This window comes from Littorina saxatilis, linkage group LG11 (assembly GCF_037325665.1).
Source record: "Littorina saxatilis isolate snail1 linkage group LG11, US_GU_Lsax_2.0, whole genome shotgun sequence".
In the NCBI taxonomy this organism is placed as follows: Eukaryota; Metazoa; Mollusca; class Gastropoda; order Littorinimorpha; family Littorinidae; genus Littorina; species Littorina saxatilis.
Genome location: NC_090255.1, coordinates 32,531,412 through 32,551,242, shown reverse-complemented (window position 1 = coordinate 32,551,242; position 19,831 = coordinate 32,531,412). Strand labels below are relative to the sequence as shown.

General features: G+C 43.3%; 1 protein-coding gene and 1 long non-coding RNA gene across 5 annotated transcripts in view; one reads left to right on the top strand and one right to left on the bottom strand.

Moving 5' to 3' along the window:
* The window catches only part of LOC138980590 (calmodulin-regulated spectrin-associated protein 1-like), an 86,330-nt gene that overhangs the window by 18,769 nt on the left and 47,730 nt on the right, over nucleotides 1-19,831 (top strand). For 3 of the 4 annotated variants that reach the window (XM_070353492.1, XM_070353491.1, XM_070353493.1), the window contains exons 1-2: nucleotides 85-1,627; nucleotides 17,187-17,282. In XM_070353492.1, coding sequence (XP_070209593.1) covers nucleotides 302-1,627; nucleotides 17,187-17,282 — 1,422 coding nt within the window. In that variant the 5' untranslated portion in view covers nucleotides 85-301. Of the gene's footprint in view, nucleotides 1-84; nucleotides 1,628-17,186; nucleotides 17,283-19,831 lie in introns of those variants that run through there. The other variant, XM_070353494.1, reaches the window with a different exon arrangement.
* Nucleotides 18,401-19,831, bottom strand: LOC138980266 (uncharacterized). The gene is made up of 2 exons (XR_011460279.1): nucleotides 19,295-19,831; nucleotides 18,401-19,010 (listed from the first exon to the last, which is right to left on the bottom strand). It is a non-coding gene; the product is annotated as an uncharacterized lncRNA (long non-coding RNA).

Genomic DNA, 19,831 nt, shown 5'->3' with positions numbered 1-19,831 from the left:
GCTTTCAACCCAAGGGTACCCAGCAAACACAGGCATGATCGCCGCACTGCAGTCCCTGCAGTCCCCTTCCTGGGATGCCAGAAATGTGTTCAACAACAGAACTCTGGTGCCAGAGTACGACACGCAGTCCTCCATCTCTGGACGGAGTTCTGTGGTCACTGTTCGCGATGTGGATGACCTTATAGGGACGCCGTCACCCACCCCTCCAGGTGTTAGTGGTGGTGGACTGGAGGTGGGTCCTCCTGTGGAAGCAAAGAATCGTGCTGAGGGGCCCAGAAGCACCCCATCTCCTAGTGGTTCCATGCATGGAGTGGAGGTTGCTGACATTAGCGTGTGTGTTGAGAGCGTTGAAAGTGACGAAGATTCGGATGGAATGTCTTCGCCCAACTCTGTTCTGCGTTTCGTGGGGAAAAGGGACTCCCACGTAGCAACGGATAATATGCGACGCGAACGGGACACTGCTGGGAAGGAAAATTCAAATGTCTTCGATGGAGAAGGGGAATCTTCCGTGCACGAGTTGTGTTCAGAAAGGATGAGGAGTCCCGATTCTATGGACACGGAGAGTAGATCTTGCGTTGATGACATGGACACAACAGGTTACATGAGTCCCGATTCTGTTGAAACTGAGAGGGAAATGGTTGTGGGAGAGGTGGATACAGAGGGCGAGAGAAGTCCTGATTCTGTTGAAACAGAGAGGGAGATGGTTGTGGGAGAGGTGGATACAGAGGGCGAGAGAAGTCCTGATTCTATTGAAATGGAGTTTGACTTCGCTGCACAAAGAATGGATACAGTGGGGCAGACACATGCTGTGGCGAAACAGGTGTATAATGTAGGAGATCGAGATACGGCGGGTATAACAATGGCAGATCTTCAAGGCGCTGCAGGAAGTGGTGTTTCCAATCCAGCGGATGCACGAGGTCCTGATCGTCGTATGGATGCAGTGGATACGCAAGAACAAGATGAACAGGTGCGGAGAGCAAGCAACGTGCTTAGTGGTGTTGGTGTACCAAAAGTGTGCGGTTTAGTGAGTGTGGTGCATGATTCGGGAACGAGTAGCTTGCTTCCAAATATTCCAGCAGACACCAATCATGATTTAAAAGAAACGGATTTTCACAGTACACTTAACATCAAACATAATTCAAACGCAGGTAGCGGTGCTTGTTCGGGGGATGCAGTGCTTGGCTCACGAGCAAGTGAACTCCACAATTTAGAAAGCAAAGCAGACCTTGCTTCAGGTGCAACAAATGCTTACGCTTCAGCGGGTAAGGTGCATGCGATGTGTGATTTACGTGTGCTTAGTTCAGCTGTTACAGAAAAAGTTACGCATGAAGCGGGAAGAGAAGCATCTTTAGGAGAATCGGATACAACACATAGGGAGGACCCGGTGGACAACAGAACAGGACTTGTTGAAGGCGGAACAGATAGAGCAAATGCCAGTGCTACAGACACGCACGCTTTGAATAGAGCGGGCAAACAGACTGTCAACTCGGCTGGAGTTGGTGCAGAGAATGACGCTTTGAGCATGGGAAGCATTGCTTCGGGCAAAGAGGATACTAGTCCATGTGCTTTGGGTGCTTGTGCCACAGTGAGGTCCGTTGCAGTGAATCCTACTTCGGCCGACCCTCAGGTTGTCAGTTTTCTTCTGTAGGTCTAGAAAAGGTGGAGGGGTTGATGTAGAAATTACCAGAACTGTAGATGCTTTGCTTGCTCATGGGGGGGGGGGGGGGGGTTCAGGTTACCAGACCTGTGCTTGTTGTTGGCTGTCCAAAGTGGGGAGCTGAATGCACCGTGCTATGTGTATGTAGTCAGTATCTGTTTTAGGTTGGTTAATTGGTAGGTTTTTGTTGTTGATGTTGTCCTTGCTGTTTGAAATCTGTGTATAGCTCTCTTTATTTCCATTTTTATAATTCAGTTATATTTACTTGCATTGGGCCGTAATTAAAAAACGCTGGGAACGTATCATTAACGTGTATACATTCCCAATTTGAATGTAATTATACCAGTAAGGTTATGCTGAATGTTTTACAGCTCTGATTATGTAGAGAATACATTTGAATTAATTGATAAATGTATTAATTATGTCATCCTACTCCCCCGTCTCTCTCTCCAGCCCCCCCCCCCCCCCCCCTCCTTCCTGTCTTATGTTATGATGCTCGGACAGCCGCCATTGGCAAAATGGACAATTCACACTTTCTTTCTTTTTCTGGCAGTTTTGTGAGTGTGATATCTGCAAACACAGGCCACGGACCTGGTGGAGATGGGTTTAAAGTGGAGTGTGTGTGTGTGTGTGAGCATTCACGAATGCGATAGACTCAGAAAGCGCGAAAAAAACCCAACTGAGGGCCATTTACAATGTATAACAATGTTTGTTGGCGCCTTCAGTAGATATGAAAAGTAAGTTGCTCCAATCAATCAGCACAGTTGATCTACAGAAGAACAAGATGCAGCAATTATATCTAAATAAAAGAAATCACATACTACAACAAACAGCAGACCAACCTTGGGAAACAAAAACAGAGACATACATACAAGGAGATTTTTAAAACAGGAACTTGCTTAGCTGAGACTCGGTATGTAACCTCTACGTAATCTGACCCCATGACGTGGACTAGCTTATAATGCTCAGTGTTCTTGTGATTTTGGTGGCTCTGCATGTAAATATGACGGAAATAGATCAATTCAAAGTTACGAAGTTCAAAAACACAAGGCTACGACAGTCACACGCATAACTAGCATGTTACAGCTTTTATTAACTTCAAAATTTAGAGATTTGGACACACACACTCACACGCAAGTACGGACGCTCGCACACGCACGCAGGCAGGCACGCATGCACTCACACTCACACACACACACACACACACACACACACACACACACACACACACACACACACACATACACACACACACATACATTCGTTCTGTCTGTCTGTCTGTCTGTCTGCCTGTCTATTTTTCTGTCTGTCTGTCTGTAAACTGTCTCTCTGTGTAAAATTCTGGGACTCTTCTTCTTCTCTCTCTCTCTCTCTCTCTCTCTCTCTCTCTCTCTCTCTCTCTCTCTCTCTCTCTCTCTCTCTCTCTCTCTCTCTCTCTCTCTCTCTCTCTCTCTCCCTCTCCCTCTCTCTTTCTCTCTCTCTCTCTTTCTCTCTCTCTTTCTGTGTGTGTACGTGTGGAAGTTATTGCGGACGGTTTCTTATCGTTTTTGATTCTAGACGCAAAAACACAGCCGATAGGCAATACCTGCGAGTATTTCAAGTGGTTTTGTAAACTAGAGGGGAGGGTTATAACGACGCATGGTATTTCAAATTCGCCCGTACAACACTGACAATATAAAATGTTTGATATTATAAGATGTTTGGTGGCTTGTTGACAGACCAGCTTTTTTGTTGGTCCAAGCACAGGCGGAAGGTATCGTTCACTGGACCACTACTTCCATAGAAAGACTTATGGAAGTAGTGGTCCAGTGAACGATACCTTCCGCCTGTGGTCCGGTGTCAGAATAATGTGACTGGGTGAGACATGAAGCCTGTGCTGCGACTTCTGTCTTGTGTGTGGCGCACGTTATATGTCAAAGCAGCACCGCCCTGATATGGCCCTTCGTGGTCGGCTGGGCGTTAAGCAAACAAACAAACAAACAAACAAATTTTGGTTGTGCAACAAAATGCACAATAACCCACAGGGAGACGAATTTTTAGAATCCAACTCCACAAAGCATCGTCACAGTAGCTCGAGATAGCACGTCAACCTTGTATGTGACGTCAAACGTAGCTTGTTGACGCTTTTCTTCCAGTCTGAAAATGTACAGAGCTGCGATCATACACGTGTGTGAGTTCAGTAAATGTTGAGCATATTTCTTTTCTTTTTAAGTGTTTTTGACTTTTCGTTGTGGATTTTGCGATTACAGAGATAAATTGCAAATTGACCATGAGTCGCCGCAGTAACTATCAACATTGATTGGGTCTTTGAGAGTGAATGCTTACAATCGTTGTCCTCGGAAACACAAATCCAAAGCCGCGATGGTTCCACACATCAAACAATCAGCCACTTTTCTTCTTTAGTCCAGGCATATTAGAGAACAACGTTGAAGTGACAATGACTAGGTTTAAAATGTCCCTTATCAGAAAGTTCAACCTCAGTCCTTTGATGTTTATTAAACACATTTTCATATAAAGTTGGCGCTTCATACGGAAAAATGGCTTTGAAATTGACCCAAATCCTTCTTTGGGCTCTGTAAATGTCGTTTGGGGGTATGGTTGTAAAATGGTATCTACTGGTCACCCCAATGTATAAACTGAAAACTCTTTCTGCACCAGAACACGCAGAAAGGATTGTATCTGCCTGATGTCTGATGCTTTTCAAAATCCCCAACCACTAACACCTTCAAAACGGACTTTAACTGACACTGTTGTTTTTCCCTATATAATCCTTACTATTTTTCCGAGACGTCGTCGTGTTGTGTATTTAGCTTGCCACAACCTCATACATGGTCCTAAAAGTTAAAGTTGAAGAAAATACTAAAGATAAATGAAAAAGCTGACGCAGTGTCATTCGCACCGTGAATCCCCCCATGGGAACATACTAAAGTCTGGTTCCAAATAGGCTCAATTTCCTTCTATTTCTTTGTATTTCTGCCTCGTAGGGGTAGGGGTGTTCAAACCAAAGGCACCTTTAAACCAAAATTCAAATCACACATCTTACAATACTAAGACACTCAGCAGTAAAAGGGTGTCTGCTGGTAAAAAATTCCAAACAATCCTAAAAGTACTTCACTACTAAAAGTGCTTTTAAAAAGAGCCGTTATTTTTCCCTCTATATTCAGTATTGTGTTTTCTGCGAACATGTAGTCTATTTAGATGGTTGTCGTGTGCACTTGAGTTGCTAAAGCGTTTTCAGTTGGGCATATGTCGAAAAGCAAAGAATTAGCCCTTTGAAAACCATCAGAACTGTCACACAAAAATAACATTTACCTATCTCACCAACTGACCAAACATAGGGCTTTTCCTTATGTATTATGTATTGTCGTGTTTTTTGTAGCATACTTGTGAAAACAGCCACCACTGTTGTAAATGTATTTTTACAGTTGAAGGACAACCTGGACTGCCGTATATTACAGCTGTTTTACAATCAGCCAAAATTTTCTTAACAAACGTATGTTAAGAACAACTCCCATAGTGAAATTGAAGGAAAACAAATTGAAAATCCCCCTGCCATAGAGGAGCTAAAGAATCAACAATAAACGACTGCATGGATAGCTTGATGCACGAATGCATTGCGGACATGTTTGTCTCCAACCAAGAGAAAGTTCCAAAAAATCCCTTTTGTGCTTCTTATTATACAGTGACGTCAAAGACAGCCTTTTCTGCTGTTCATACATTCAGGGGTTATGGTTACACTAAACGACGTAGTTGTAGCCATACTGCCATCCAGATTTATTTTTTCCTTGCGAGCAGTCACAGGGTGTTTGTGCTGTCTGCCAACCGTTAGATGACCCCGCCCAAGTCTGTTAAGGGACCGTTTGACCGTTATAGAACGCGTCTTTTTGATTTTTTGGCACAGTTGGAAACGGTTGATTTTTATCCCTACCATTGTTTCCAAACATTATATAGGAATGTTTTGTGAACAACGGATAATAGCCGCTACTCGCATGTGTAGCAAAAGTGAGCGTACATACTCACCCTGGTCGTCCAGCCGTTGTCCGTTGCCCGTCTTTATCTGTCTGTACTGAACATTACCTTTGGATATTTCTCCAACGCTATGAAGTGAAGAAACACCAAATGTTGCAAAATGTTGTATGACCCCAAGAGCTCAAAAAAGATACTTGAGAACCTTGACCTTACCTTAAGGTCAAGGTCACAGGGAGAATGAATGTGGTCTAAAAACTGCAAAATTTCACATTGTGCCAGTTTTCTGGAAAACAAATTAAAAACAGCGGGCTTAGTTTTGTATGGTATACAAGAAAAAGAAAGCCTTATCTTCTGATACCATTTTGGTTGACCTCGCTTCAATGTCAAGGTCAGAGGAGCCCTTCAAAGTTGAATTGTAGACATATTTTGATGTGAGCTTGCCCCTTTAACTTTACTATGGACGATATCTCTTACAAACTTAAACACTGAGTGGGGCGTTTGTTAGAATTTCATAGTGAGCCACATCTGGTCACATATCGTTAGGGTCAAGGTCACATTGACCCCTATGAAAAATGTGACCAAGCCGGGTAAAGAAATCCATGTCTCTTGGTAAAAAATCTTAACAAAGCAAAGCCCATGCGACTCTCATGCTTGACCTTTGTCTTAAAGTGACCTTGACCTTCAGGTGACCTTGAAGGTGAAGGTCTAACAACTGAAGCTGGCAAGGACATTGTACACTATTAGAACTGGTTTACAGATTTTTCCTACCAAATTACACATGACCTTTGGCCAAGGTCAAGATCATCAAAGGTCACACATCACAAGGCTATCAATTCAAGACATAGGAAGCATAAACATACTTATTGGCACTTTCTACAAAGAGACATTGTCACTTTTAGTGATTCAATTGCCCGTTTCAGTCACATTTCATAAGGGGCAAAGTGACCTTGACCTTGATGATATGTGACTAAATGTGGCTCAGTATCAGTATATAACATGTGCCCCACACAATTATGAAGTTTGAAAGATTTTTTTCATAGTTCAGGGTCAAGGTCACTTCAAAACATGTATACAATCCAACTTTGAAGGTCCCCTGTGACCTTGACCTTGAAGCAAGGTCAACCAAACTGGTATCAATGAATAGGGCTTGCTTTGACCTAAATAACACTTGTAGCTAAGGTCGTCATTCTCAATAACGTGGGAGAAAATTGTGAAAATGTGAAAATTTACTGTTTTTGAACAACATTATTTTATGTCCCCTGTGACCTTGACCTTGAAGCAAGTTGTGCGCAGTGAGTTGGTTTACGACATTCACCCTTCGCTGTTATAGACAGGCACTTAGTAAAACCAAGTATACAGAGCTGGATCCTCTATAACCAAGGGGTACCGTAGAAGAAGGCAAAAGAGAAAAGGCATTTCAATGCAAGAAAGCGTTAGGCCCGTAGGACTTGTCTTACAGCTGGTTCATAAAATATACATTGAAACATGCTAACTGTATCCTTTACATGACTTTCACCTTTATGTGACCTCGAAATTCAAGGTCAAACAATTGAAACTGTCAATAGCATCATTCGATACAAATTGTTTTACACATTTCTCTTACGAAAATACATATGACCTTGACCCAAAGTCAAGGGCCAAGGTCACTGAACATAAGACCAGTAATTCAACATAATTATACAAAGGATAATGGTGCTTTTTAACACTTTTTATCAAGACACATGGTCACTTTTAAATAGTGATTTCTTTACCCGTCTTGGTCACATTTTTGATAGGGGTCAATGTGACCTTGACACTGACGACATGTGGCCAGATGTGGATCACTATGAAATTCTAACAAAGGCCCACTCAGTGTTTAAGTTTGTAAGAGATATCGTCCATAGTAAAGTTAAAGGGGCAAGCTCACATCAAAATATGTCTACAATTCAACTTTGAAGGGCTCCTCTGACCTTGACATTGAAGCGAGGTCAACCAAAATGGTATCAGAAGATAAGGCTTTCTTTTTCTTGTATACCATACAAAACTAAGCCCGCTGTTTTTAATTTGTTTTCCAGAAAACTGGCACAATGTGAAATTTTGCAGTTTTTAGACCACATTCATTCTCCCTGTGACCTTGACCTTAAGGTAAGGTCAAGGTTCTCAAGTATCTTTTTTGAGCTCTTGGGGTCATACAACATTTTGCAACATTTGGTGTTTCTTCACTTCATAGCGTTGGAGAAATATCCAAAGGTAATGTTCAGTACAGACAGATAAAGACGGGCAACGGACAACGGCTGGACGACCAGGGTGAGTATGTACGCTCACTTTTGCTACACATGCGAGTAGCGGCTATTATCCGTTGTTCACAAAACATTCCTATATAATGTTTGGAAACAATGGTAGGGATAAAAATCAACCGTTTCCAACTGTGCCAAAAAATCAAAAAGACGCGTTCTATAACGGTCAAACGGTCCCTTAACAGACTTGGGCGGGGTCATCTAACGGTTGGCAGACAGCACAAACACCCTGTGACTGCTCGCAAGGAAAAAATAAATCTGGATGGCAGTATGGCTACAACTACGTCGTTTAGTGTAACCATAACCCCTGAATGTATGAACAGCAGAAAAGGCTGTCTTTGACGTCACTGTATAATAAGAAGCACAAAAGGGATTTTTTGGAACTTTCTCTTGGTTGGAGACAAACATGTCCGCAATGCATTCGTGCATCAAGCTATCCATGCAGTCGTTTATTGTTGATTCTTTAGCTCCTCTATGGCAGGGGGATTTTCAATTTGTTTTCCTTCAATTTCACTATGGGAGTTGTTCTTAACATACGTTTGTTAAGAAAATTTTGGCTGATTGTAAAACAGCTGTAATATACGGCAGTCCAGGTTGTCCTTCAACTGTAAAAATGAAATAATGCTCTTTAAAGTATCATTTACAACAGTGGTGGCTGTTTTCACAAGTATGCTACAAAAAACACGACAATACATAATACATAAGGAAAAGCCCTATGTTTGGTCAGTTGGTGAGATAGGTAAATGTTATTTTTGTGTGACAGTTCTGATGGTTTTCAAAGGGCTAATTCTTTGCTTTTCGACATATGCCCAACTGAAAACGCTTTAGCAACTCAAGTGCACACGACAACCATCTAAATAGACTACATGTTCGCAGAAAACACAATACTGAATATAGAGGGAAAAATAACGGCTCTTTTTAAAAGCACTTTTAGTAGTGAAGTACTTTTAGGATTGTTTGGAATTTTTTACCAGCAGACACCCTTTTACTGCTGAGTGTCTTAGTATTGTAAGATGTGTGATTTGAATTTTGGTTTAAAGGTGCCTTTGGTTTGAACACCCCTACCCCTACGAGGCAGAAATACAAAGAAATAGAAGGAAATTGAGCCTATTTGGAACCAGACTTTAGTATGTTCCCATGGGGGGATTCACGGTGCGAATGACACTGCGTCAGCTTTTTCATTTATCTTTAGTATTTTCTTCAACTTTAACTTTTAGGACCATGTATGAGGTTGTGGCAAGCTAAATACACAACACGACGACGTCTCGGAAAAATAGTAAGGATTATATAGGGAAAAACAACAGTGTCAGTTAAAGTCCGTTTTGAAGGTGTTAGTGGTTGGGGATTTTGAAAAGCATCAGACATCAGGCAGATACAATCCTTTCTGCGTGTTCTGGTGCAGAAAGAGTTTTCAGTTTATACATTGGGGTGACCAGTAGATACCATTTTACAACCATACCCCCAAACGACATTTACAGAGCCCAAAGAAGGATTTGGGTCAATTTCAAAGCCATTTTTCCGTATGAAGCGCCAACTTTATATGAAAATGTGTTTAATAAACATCAAAGGACTGAGGTTGAACTTTCTGATAAGGGACATTTTAAACCTAGTCATTGTCACTTCAACGTTCCCTTCACTAAAGTGGCTAAGATGCCTGGACTACTTCTTCTTCTTCTTCTTCCCGTTACTTTGACAATCCACGTTTCACCTGAAAGCTCAAACCCATTCACCACCTCGATTTATTGCATGGGGAACATGAGATTTATTTCCCAGGTGTTTGTGAATGAAAACTCGTGAAAATGATGACAAGATGGGTTGTTGACAGACCAGGGTTTTTTTTGTCCGTCCGAGGGGGAGCATATCGTCTTTTGTTTCATATTTATTGACCACAGGCACTCGTCACGAGCGGGTCGGGATCAAAGTGGGCGGGGCCTGTGCGCTCTCAAGACTACTACTATTACCATAAATTATATTATAGTATAAACCATAAGGAAAGACGACCGTCCATCACAAGTGACATCCAAGTAAGACATAGGCCCCGCCCACCTCGTGACGAGTGCCTGTGTTATTGACCAAGGCCGAGATAATCCAGGAAGACAAAAGATGAGAATGACGTCACAGACAAACATTACACGTCACAGATAAGGCTTCCAAAAACATAGGACAAAGCTGTCTGATCAGCACGTGTTTTGGACATGTTGAAGACTCGCGCCACCTCACAAGAGAGGTAGGTTACAGACAATGTCTGTTTAAGGACAAGGACAAAGCATTGATTTTGCGCGTGTTCTGGGCATGGTGTTGAAGTGTGTACACCAACTCTGCGCCATCATCAAAGATTTTATATGAAATGGAGCTACGAGAACTAGTTTTTGTGTGTATGCCTATGAAAACATACACGTTTGAAACAGCGGCAGTATGGATGGCAAAACTTGTCTCGTGAATAAATCGGTGAAATTCGTCTCACCACCATCGATCTGTTTGCAGTAGGACAACGATTCCCCTCTATTCGTAATAGTTATGACTGTAAGCGGTTCTGACTTTGGCAGTCCGAAGCAGCAGTGATCTTGGACCTTGCTCTTTGAATGCTGCGTCTCTTATGCTCGTACAGACACCACTGAGTAGACTTCATCAGAGAGTTCGTTCCGCCGCCTACGACGGTTATTAGTGAAGAAGTGGCAATCAGAATGAACACAACACATGCAGAGAACGAGGAGGAGATATTGACGTGTGAAATGTGTACGCTGAAACCGCCAGTGTTGCGTTATCAAGATGAATGTCATTCAGAAAGAGAAGGACTTTGAGTAGTCAGTGGTACTGGCAAGTGGATCCTTGTCTCATTATTGCTGGTTTGAAAGAAACGGCGTTCTGCAGTGAGAATGACAAGAGAGAGAGCGCAACAATAATCCAGCAGACTTGCGACTCATAAAGGCTGATTTGAAAAGAGACGCCATTGTCTTGCAGTGAGAATGAACACGACACAGAAAGTAGAAGACTACGTAGGCGACGACCTGCCGGAGTGGATCAGAATCTTGTTCGTCACTCTCCACGTCCTCACCTCCGTCAACGGCGTTCTGGGCTGCGTGTTGATCTTCCTGTCCTTGCACAGGAACACGTTGTTCAGGTCTGCTACCTGCACCTATAGTGCCTACCTGGTGAACCTGGCCATCGCTGACCTGTACTTCGCGGCCTACCACTTCCCGATGATGGCCGTGGGTCTGGCGATCGGGAGGTACCCGGTGGCCAACAAAGCGCACTGCCAGTTCACCGGATACACAGCCATGACGGGCTACAACGTGTACCTGCTGACGCTGACAGCCATCTCCTTCGACCGCTACATGCGGGTGTGCCACAACCTCGTTTTTCGTAGGTACTTCTCGCAGCGCTGCAGCATCGTCGCTTGCCTGCTGACCTGGGTTGTGAGCGCCGTGATGCCCATCCAGCCGCTGGCTAAGGACATGCTGGGCTTCGACAGCAAGATCCATGTCTGCTTTGTCAAAGACTCGGCCGGTTTTTCCATTCATGCGTTCTACCTCGCCATCTACTTTTTCCCCATCGCATGCTCCGGCTTCTTTAACTTTAGGATCTTCGCCGTGTACTGGCACTCGCGGCGCAAGGTGAACGAGCATCTCGGTATGCTGGATTCCAGGCTCAGTCGTACCGCCTCCTCCGTCAAGTTCTGTTTCTCCGTCAAGAGTGTCAAGTCTTCCGACCTGGCTCTGCTGCGATCCCTGATCGTCATCTACCTCTGCCTCTTCCTGCTGGTCACTCCCATCCAACTTGTGCAAGCGCTGAGGCCGTGGTACGACATCCCGAACTCCGTGTACGTGTTCTTCATCTGGCTGGTCTCCATCAACAACAGCAACGACTGGATCGTCTACGGCTACCTCAACACACGCTTCAGGGAGGACTTCCGCCAGATCCTGTACCAGTGCGGCCTGGCCGCCTGCCTGTGTGTAGAGCGCCCTGGGAATGACATGCTGAGTGGCACAACGTGCATGCATCGCACTTCTTACCGGTTGGTGAACTCGCGTGGACGAGATTCGACGGATAACACTTGTCGTAATAGTTTGAGGTTCTCTTTGCCCTGGATGCGTTCCGTTGGAACGAGCGGCAGGACCATTGCCAAGACTACTTTTACCATTGCTTCCGCTGTCATTGAGCAAAACTAGTTTAGGTGTATCATGTATGTGTCCAGCTTGCCGCGGAATCGTATCATTTCTGCTCCTCGCACGTGGGTCAGAGACGCGGGATGACACATCGCGTGTTGAGTGCGGCCAAGATGCGTAGCAGCGTTTCTTCAACAATGGTAAAACTGACGACATTCTCCAAGCTCTCCCCACCAGCGCTACATGCATGGATGCGTTCATTACGTCTACGCTTGAAGTTGAACTTGGAGCAGTTTGATAGGTGATCATGAAAGTGGAAATTGGGTGAAAGTCGAAACGGCGTAATCTGACCACAGATGTGTCTCCAGAACATTTTCAGCATGATTTATATCCTTTATAATTATAAAAGCGTCCATATGCAGGTGGGTTTCGGGCGAAAATGAAGATGTGAAACAAGATAATCTCGTGATTTTCTGACTGTGTGGCTCCGGACAGATTTCAAGTTTGTATACCTCCTATATGCACCTCTGCAAAGGAAGCAACTAACCTCGTGATGGATTTTTGTGTGTAACATTTAAGTTCTTCGACAAGAGACCTTAGTGGTGGGTGTTTTAGTACTTCGTGTTTGAGTGCGTCAGTTTTAGTACTTCGTTTTGTTGCTCTTGCATTTTATGCGTATGTTTTTATCGTGCGTGTGTGTGTGTGAGTGTGTGTTTGGCAAATAGACCCATCGCAATGAGACCATTTTGGCTTACATTTTACAACAATTGTGTGTGTGCATGCTATTTTCGCAAAAACATCCTTCTTTCGTCGACGTGTGTCTAACTGTCACAGCTCAATTTCACTCTTAGACGACAGGGTCAGGTAAGGCCAAGACAGACACTCGAGAGCGAAGATCGTAAATATTTGTCTATTCTGGATGTAACCGGCTTTTCACGTTGTTGACACTCTCTTAAGAAACGCTAAACATATCCTTGACCTAGTCCAGGTCTCTGAGGCAGGGGGGGGGGGGGGGGGGGGGGGGGGGGGGGAGGCTTGAGGGTAGGATGTTACTTCGAACACGTGGTATTTCTTTTTGGTCCTACACAATGATACGATATCTCGTGATGATGTCCGTTACCCTTATTATTTAGGGGTATAAAAAGTGTCGCAGTGTTGTTTGCAAGTTTAGTTAGCTTGCCTCCACCTTCAAGAAATACAACTCTACAGTCTATAACAACATCGACGGAGTTGGTTTAGGCCGGAGTTCGTCACTTTCGTGTACTGCCGACTACGGCGCCTCACCAACTGTTACTCGTACTGTCAAAGCTTTCGCCATGCGTCGACGGGGTCAGGCGGGGACAACACAGACACTCGACCGGCTCTGGAGCGCAGATCGTATATATATTTGTCAATTCTGGATGAAAGGCTGTACAAGTCCCCGCACAATCACCGGCGATACTCCAGACCTACTTAATGCCACCTCCCATTTTAGTCCTGTAAGGGGGGGGGGGGGGGGGGGGGGGGAGAGAGATTGTGTCAAAAAAGCCGCCGAGAGTTGTTGACTAGGTTGGTTAGGGTTAAACTTAATGGGTGTAAGATGAGTGCAGGTGTTGAATCACTGAATGCGATGTTGCTTTCCATTCATATGAGCTAAATGTTAAGGGCAGGGGGGGGGTGGTTGATCGGGGGTAAGCATTGTGTGTGTGTGTGTGTGTGTGTGTCAATAGAAAACCTGCCAGAAGTTGTTTGGGATTAAGATTAATCGGTGTATGATTTGAGTGTTGAAGGCGCTGTAATTTCTTTCGATTTATGAAGGCCACATGCAAGTAGTTGACTGAATAACCTCTGTGATTGAATCGATCTGTAGTATTTGGCAGAAAGTTTGTTTTCTATCAAGGGCACTGTGCACATATATATAGGTGTTCGAGGGCAAGTTGGGATACAGTTGTTCGGCGAAATAAGTTTTGGGTACTTGGCAGATAAATCAGTGGTAGCTTGACGAGGAGATTCTTCGCTGGGACACCTCCAGTAGTTCATAATTCCTCTGTGTGTTTCTGTCTGTCTGTCTGTCTGTCTCTGTCTGTTCTGTCTGTCTCTGTCTGTTCTGTCAGTAATTCCGCCTGTCTTTGTGTCTGTCTTTCTGTCTCTCTCATCTGTCTGTCCGGGTCTCTCTCTCTCTCTCTCTCTCTGACTCTCTCTCTCTCTCTCTCTCGTGCCTGTGTGTGTGTGTGTGTGAGAGAGAGAGAGGACCCGTTCATTGTGACTTGCTCCAAGAGTAAGTCAGTGGATAGTGGACAGTAGGTGGGGAGGAGGGTTGGTGGAAGGATGGTTGTGGTCTTACCTGCGCTATTCTGCTTTTAGGTTGAATTTAAATTTCTATTTGATTTACTGCAACAGCGCGCAGCATGGCAAGAAATAAATAGCAATAGATGGTACAGATTTTTTTTTTTTAATACGGGAAATATGTAGCGATTAAAATTGCTCAATTGGTGTCTTTATTATTAAAAAAAAAAAAAGGGGGGGGGGGGGGGGAACATAAAACTTTTAAAATTGCTAAACAGTAAACGGGTGCGAAAACAGGATTAACTCCTCCAACTGTTGGGTTTTTTAATTAATTTTTTAATTGGGTGGGGGGGGGGGGGGGGTTAGTGTAGGTATCTGCCGATAACAGCTCCTATCCCTATTGGTATGCAATACACTTTTGGCATATCCTCGTAAGGCCTAAAAAAAAAATAGGTGTGGTTACGGTAACCCGACCTACCCTATTTTTGGGGGCCGACCCTATAACTTTTTATTACATTTATCAAAAAAATACCCAAAACAACAAGTAAACGAGTGCAGAAAACGCAATGAAAGCGAAAGCGCCCGAGTCGCACACTTATTTCCCTGTCAAGTAGGTTTAATTTGTACACATTAGAAAAAAAGCTAAAACAAAAAAAAGTGATTGCCTACCTTCCTACCCTATTTTTGGGGGCTATGTTACCGTAACCACTCCTATTATTTTTTTTGGCCTAATGTGGATAAAAAAAAGCTTGTAGTAAGCTTTATTTCTAACCATGCATCCCACATGTAAAACACACACACAGACAGACACACGCACATGCACATGTATACATTTGGCAGGCCGACAGATGTAACCGACAGATGTTTATAATCATGTTTTTACATTCCTAACCATACCTGTGGAATTTACACGTGTCGCCTGGCATAGAGCCTGTTTCATGTCAAACCAAAGACTTGAGAGAACCAATGGTGTGATAATTACTTTATACAGGCTGATAATGATATTGATTGTTTAATTGATTGATTGATTGGTGGATTGATTGACAGAATAAATCTCGGTCGCATTCTTGTCTTTTTATCTTTTTACTTTTTTTAGCGGCGGGGAGGGAATGTGGCATGGTGGTTGGGGGAGTGGACAGGGAATAAAATATTATATATATATTATATGCACGAAAGATTGAGTCAGTGTTGGTTGTTACACAGCTGCAGAACTTGAGGCAAGCTGTCAACGCAGCTCTCAGGGGTTGTTGTAACACGGGTCTGCATCAGTGTATGAAACCGTGCCAAGTAAATCTAAATTTATGTGATAAGCTCTTTTACCTTTCCTTTCAGAGAAAATTTTCTTTGGATTGCAGCCACCCATGAAATGATAAAAGGGGGTGGGGGTGAGCAGGGAGAAAAAAGAAGGGAGAGAGAGAGAGAGAGATTGCAGGTTTTAATTGTGAATGAAGGTGGGGGGGGGGGGGGGGTTGCTGTCCCTTGTATAATATCAAGTAAATGGGTTCAGCAACCTAAATTCCTTCCTTACCCCTTCTAACTACTGATCCACTGACCCTGTGTGTTTATGAGATAATAGAGCTGGAAAACAAGTCTTGAGTCAAGAGAGGGCTGATAACCAACCCAAGCCCTACACTTATGAAAACAGAAACAGCTGAAACTGGAAATTGGGTGACACTCAACGGTTTTGTGATTGACCTCCACTATAATTGTTGGGAAAGGGAGAAGTTGAATGTTCCCATAGTTACTTCCTCCAAGTCAGTTTTAATTGATCTCAGTGTTATGTCAGTTGTGCCATGAATGACATTGTTGTTCCACATCGGACTTGACTTCATTTTACCTGTGTCTGCTGCCCCCCCCCCCCCCCCCACACACACACACACACACTCACACACACAGTCACACCCCATTCCCAACATACATACTGCTCGAGACATAAAAACACACACACACAAAGCCACGCATATATACACACACTTGGACACACACACACGCACACACATGCACACACACACACACGCACGCACACACACACACACACACACACACACACACACACACACACACACACACATGTATCATTATATGTACACACACACAAACACACACACAAACAAGTACGCAAAATTGAAAATGTATCACACAAAGAGCTTTGGCCCTTAAACCATTATGGTCTTACCTGGCTTGTAGTCTGTGAAATGAAAGATTACCCTGCACCATCCAATGGATATTTTGTATTCACTGTACCCAGACTCTTTCATAATAGATGCTATTGGGCTCCAAAGTATGACTCAAGGAAATAGATTCATTTTTTGCTAATATTAGTCATAATCCTTCTATATACACTGTACTATGATGACTCAGCAGCTCTGGTTTTAAAAAAGCAAGTAAGGGGGTAATTAATGTAGTTTGGTTTGCATAATCCTTATATAGAGTAATATGACAAAGTCAAACAGCTTTGGTTTTTACAGCAAGTAAAGCTAGAAGTCTAGCTGGCGCTCGCTTGTTTACATGCAGTCATTGCCTGAAAGGTGTCCATATAAGTTGGTGTGTGGAGAGAATGGTAATTACATAGTAACAGGAAATTGCATACTATCATGTGCAATTATTACTCTTAGAATTGGCACACCTTTTTAAGAAAGGATCTACAGGACAGATTTTCATGACCCACTTTTCTGAAGATATTTTCAGATTGGAGATTTGCATTTTTTGTTGTTGAGAGTTTTGCAGAGAAATGTTCTTGCTTGATGTGAATGCATGATATATTGTGTAAAATTCCATCTCACACGGCATAAAGCGCTTTGAACTTCGGATAACGCGCTATATAAATACCCGTTATTATTATTATTATTTTACATTTGTATTTTGCCTCAAATTTAGCATGTTGTTTTATTTATGAATTGATCTCTGTTTCAGGCCAAGTTAAAGGCGTCTATATCATGGATCCTGACCAAAGCATATGGCAGCAGCATACCTTCAGAGCTCAAGGACCCCTTCTACGAAAATGCCAAGGTCAGTTGCTGCAAAAGTTGATGATTGTGTAAGTTGTGTGTGTGTGTGTGTGTGTGTTTCACAGTGCAACTCTCCACATATCTTACAGATACGGTGTGTTTACCAGGCATTTGCTTGACTTTGTTTTTGAAGTATGCTACTTTTTAGTTTTAACTATGTTATCATCTGATCTAGGCACTTCTATAACATTCACATGCACTTTACCGGCAGCAGCCTTGCTGATAATAATCCAGCTACAGCTTTAAACAGAGCTGAACTCATGCCAAACATTAATGGTTGACATGCTGTACAGTGGAGCTCCCGTTTCATGACACCCCCACCCCCGACCCCCACAATTTAAGACTTCCCTCTTTTTTAAGACCTGACTTTCTCAGATTTTCTGTTCATAACCTCTGCAAATGTGTCTCTATTTTAATACTCCCGGCCTCCTTTGTAAGACCTAATTTTCTAAAAGCAATTGGAGGTCTTGAGGGAAGGGCGCCACTGTACTGTGATGAGTAATGCCTAGTGTTGCAACCAGCTGTGTGTTAATGTGTGAAAGTGATGATTGCAATCTGCTGTGTGAAAGTGATTATTGCAATCTGCTGTGTTGAAGAGATTATTGCAATCTGCTGTGTGAAAGTGGTTATTGCAATCCGTTGTGTGAAAGTGATTATTGCAATCCGCTGTGTGAAAGTGATTATTGCAATCTGCTGTGTGAAAGTGATTATTGCAATCCGTTGTGTGAAAGTGATTATTGCAATCTGCTGTGTGAAAGTGATTATTGCAATCTGCTGTGTGAAAGTGATTATTGCAATCTGCTGTGTTGAAGAGATTATTGCAATCTGCTGTGTTGAAGAGATTATTGCAATCTGTTGTGTGAAAGTGATTATTGCAATCCGCTGTGTGAAAGTGATTATTGCAATCCGCTGTGTGAAAGTGATTATTGCAAACCGTTGGGTGAAAGTGATTATTGCAATCTGCTGTGTTGTTACAGCCGGAATTTCCGTGTGTATGTCTGTATGTATGTCTATTCACTCCTATCAGAAAATTGTGCATGCTACTCTCTGTTTACTATCTAGCCTTCACACACACACACACACAACACTCCAACCAGGCACAAAGACAAGAACACAGTATAGCCCTTTGCCCCTGCACCTCTATTAGAATGTTCAATAACACAACATAAACATATTATTATACATCCATTCTACAGATCACTTTCGCTCAACATGAAAGTTCTATTTCTGTTAACACACAGAAATCTAACTGCACAAAATTACATACATATTACTTTGTCATGCAGTCTACAGTTCACGTGCACACACGTATAACACTTTAGGCTTTGTTCCGTGAAAGCCCGTCTGTCTCAAAACACACGAAGTCATTGCCTCAAGCAATACTTCTGTCAATATTCACTTCTGCTACACACAGATGACAAAAACCACGACGCTCGACGTCTCATGGTTATTCACTCGGGAAACGTATCTCTGTACAGCTATCACGCTGGTTAATTGCTCTCAGTCGTACTCACAATATACAGTGGCACGCACTGCTTCACCCCACCCACACAACTGTCTCGTGTGGTGGAATGGGACGGGGTTCCCGTTTTGCAGCGCTTCACGCTGTCTCCCCTTCTGCGTTCCCACAGCTCACGGCTGGAGCGTGAGGGTAGAACCTCTCGTCTCGTTCCCCTTCCGCGACCGCTCTCGGCCCGGGATACTTCCGCGACCCACTCGGCCCGGGATGCTAAAATACACAAGTTTAAACTACCATAAGTCTCCATACTTGAATAAACTTTTATGACATTCTTTATCACTACCGTCAACTAACTTATGCGGTTACAGTATATACACCCGCTAACTCATAAGCGACTTCATTTCCGAAAAACATGTAAACATTCCCTTTTCAACAATGGCTGACATCAACGCACACTTTTCAGCTAATTCACACATGACTCTCCCGGTCATTTCTCAAGTCAATATTTCCGAGCAAAATAATATCTCCGAGCAAAATATCAATTCAATAAATACCTGTAAACACAGCAGCTGAATCTACCGATTCAATACCGCGGCACGAGTCCCCAAACGACCTCCAGCGCCCGGTGAGAAACTTTACAATCAGGAGACACTTCTTCTCCTGTCGATAGTCTGCAAAGCTCTGCTGTCTAATCTATCTACAAACGTGACCTCAGTCAATACTCTTCTCTGATTGGTCACATCCCACACGTGACTATACCGCATTGCGTCAACGACATCTCACCGTGCGGTGTCTACTCAAAGTTCGTGGCCCATGAAACTTTGTACACCTGAGTCACATAACTCCAATATACATCTATGTGCAAATCCGTTTGTCACATTACCCCCTCCTCCCGGAAAAAAATGACCGACCGAGGTTATTTTTTCTTTAGGATAACAGGTAAAAGAGGGTAACTACCTCACTGCAATACAATTACAATATCGCATTCCACTACGGATCAAAACTGTCGTAGCTGACATAAGAACCAAATTTCTTATTCACTGACCATATATGTGTAACAACACTACTTTATGTCTGATAAAGTACTTCTT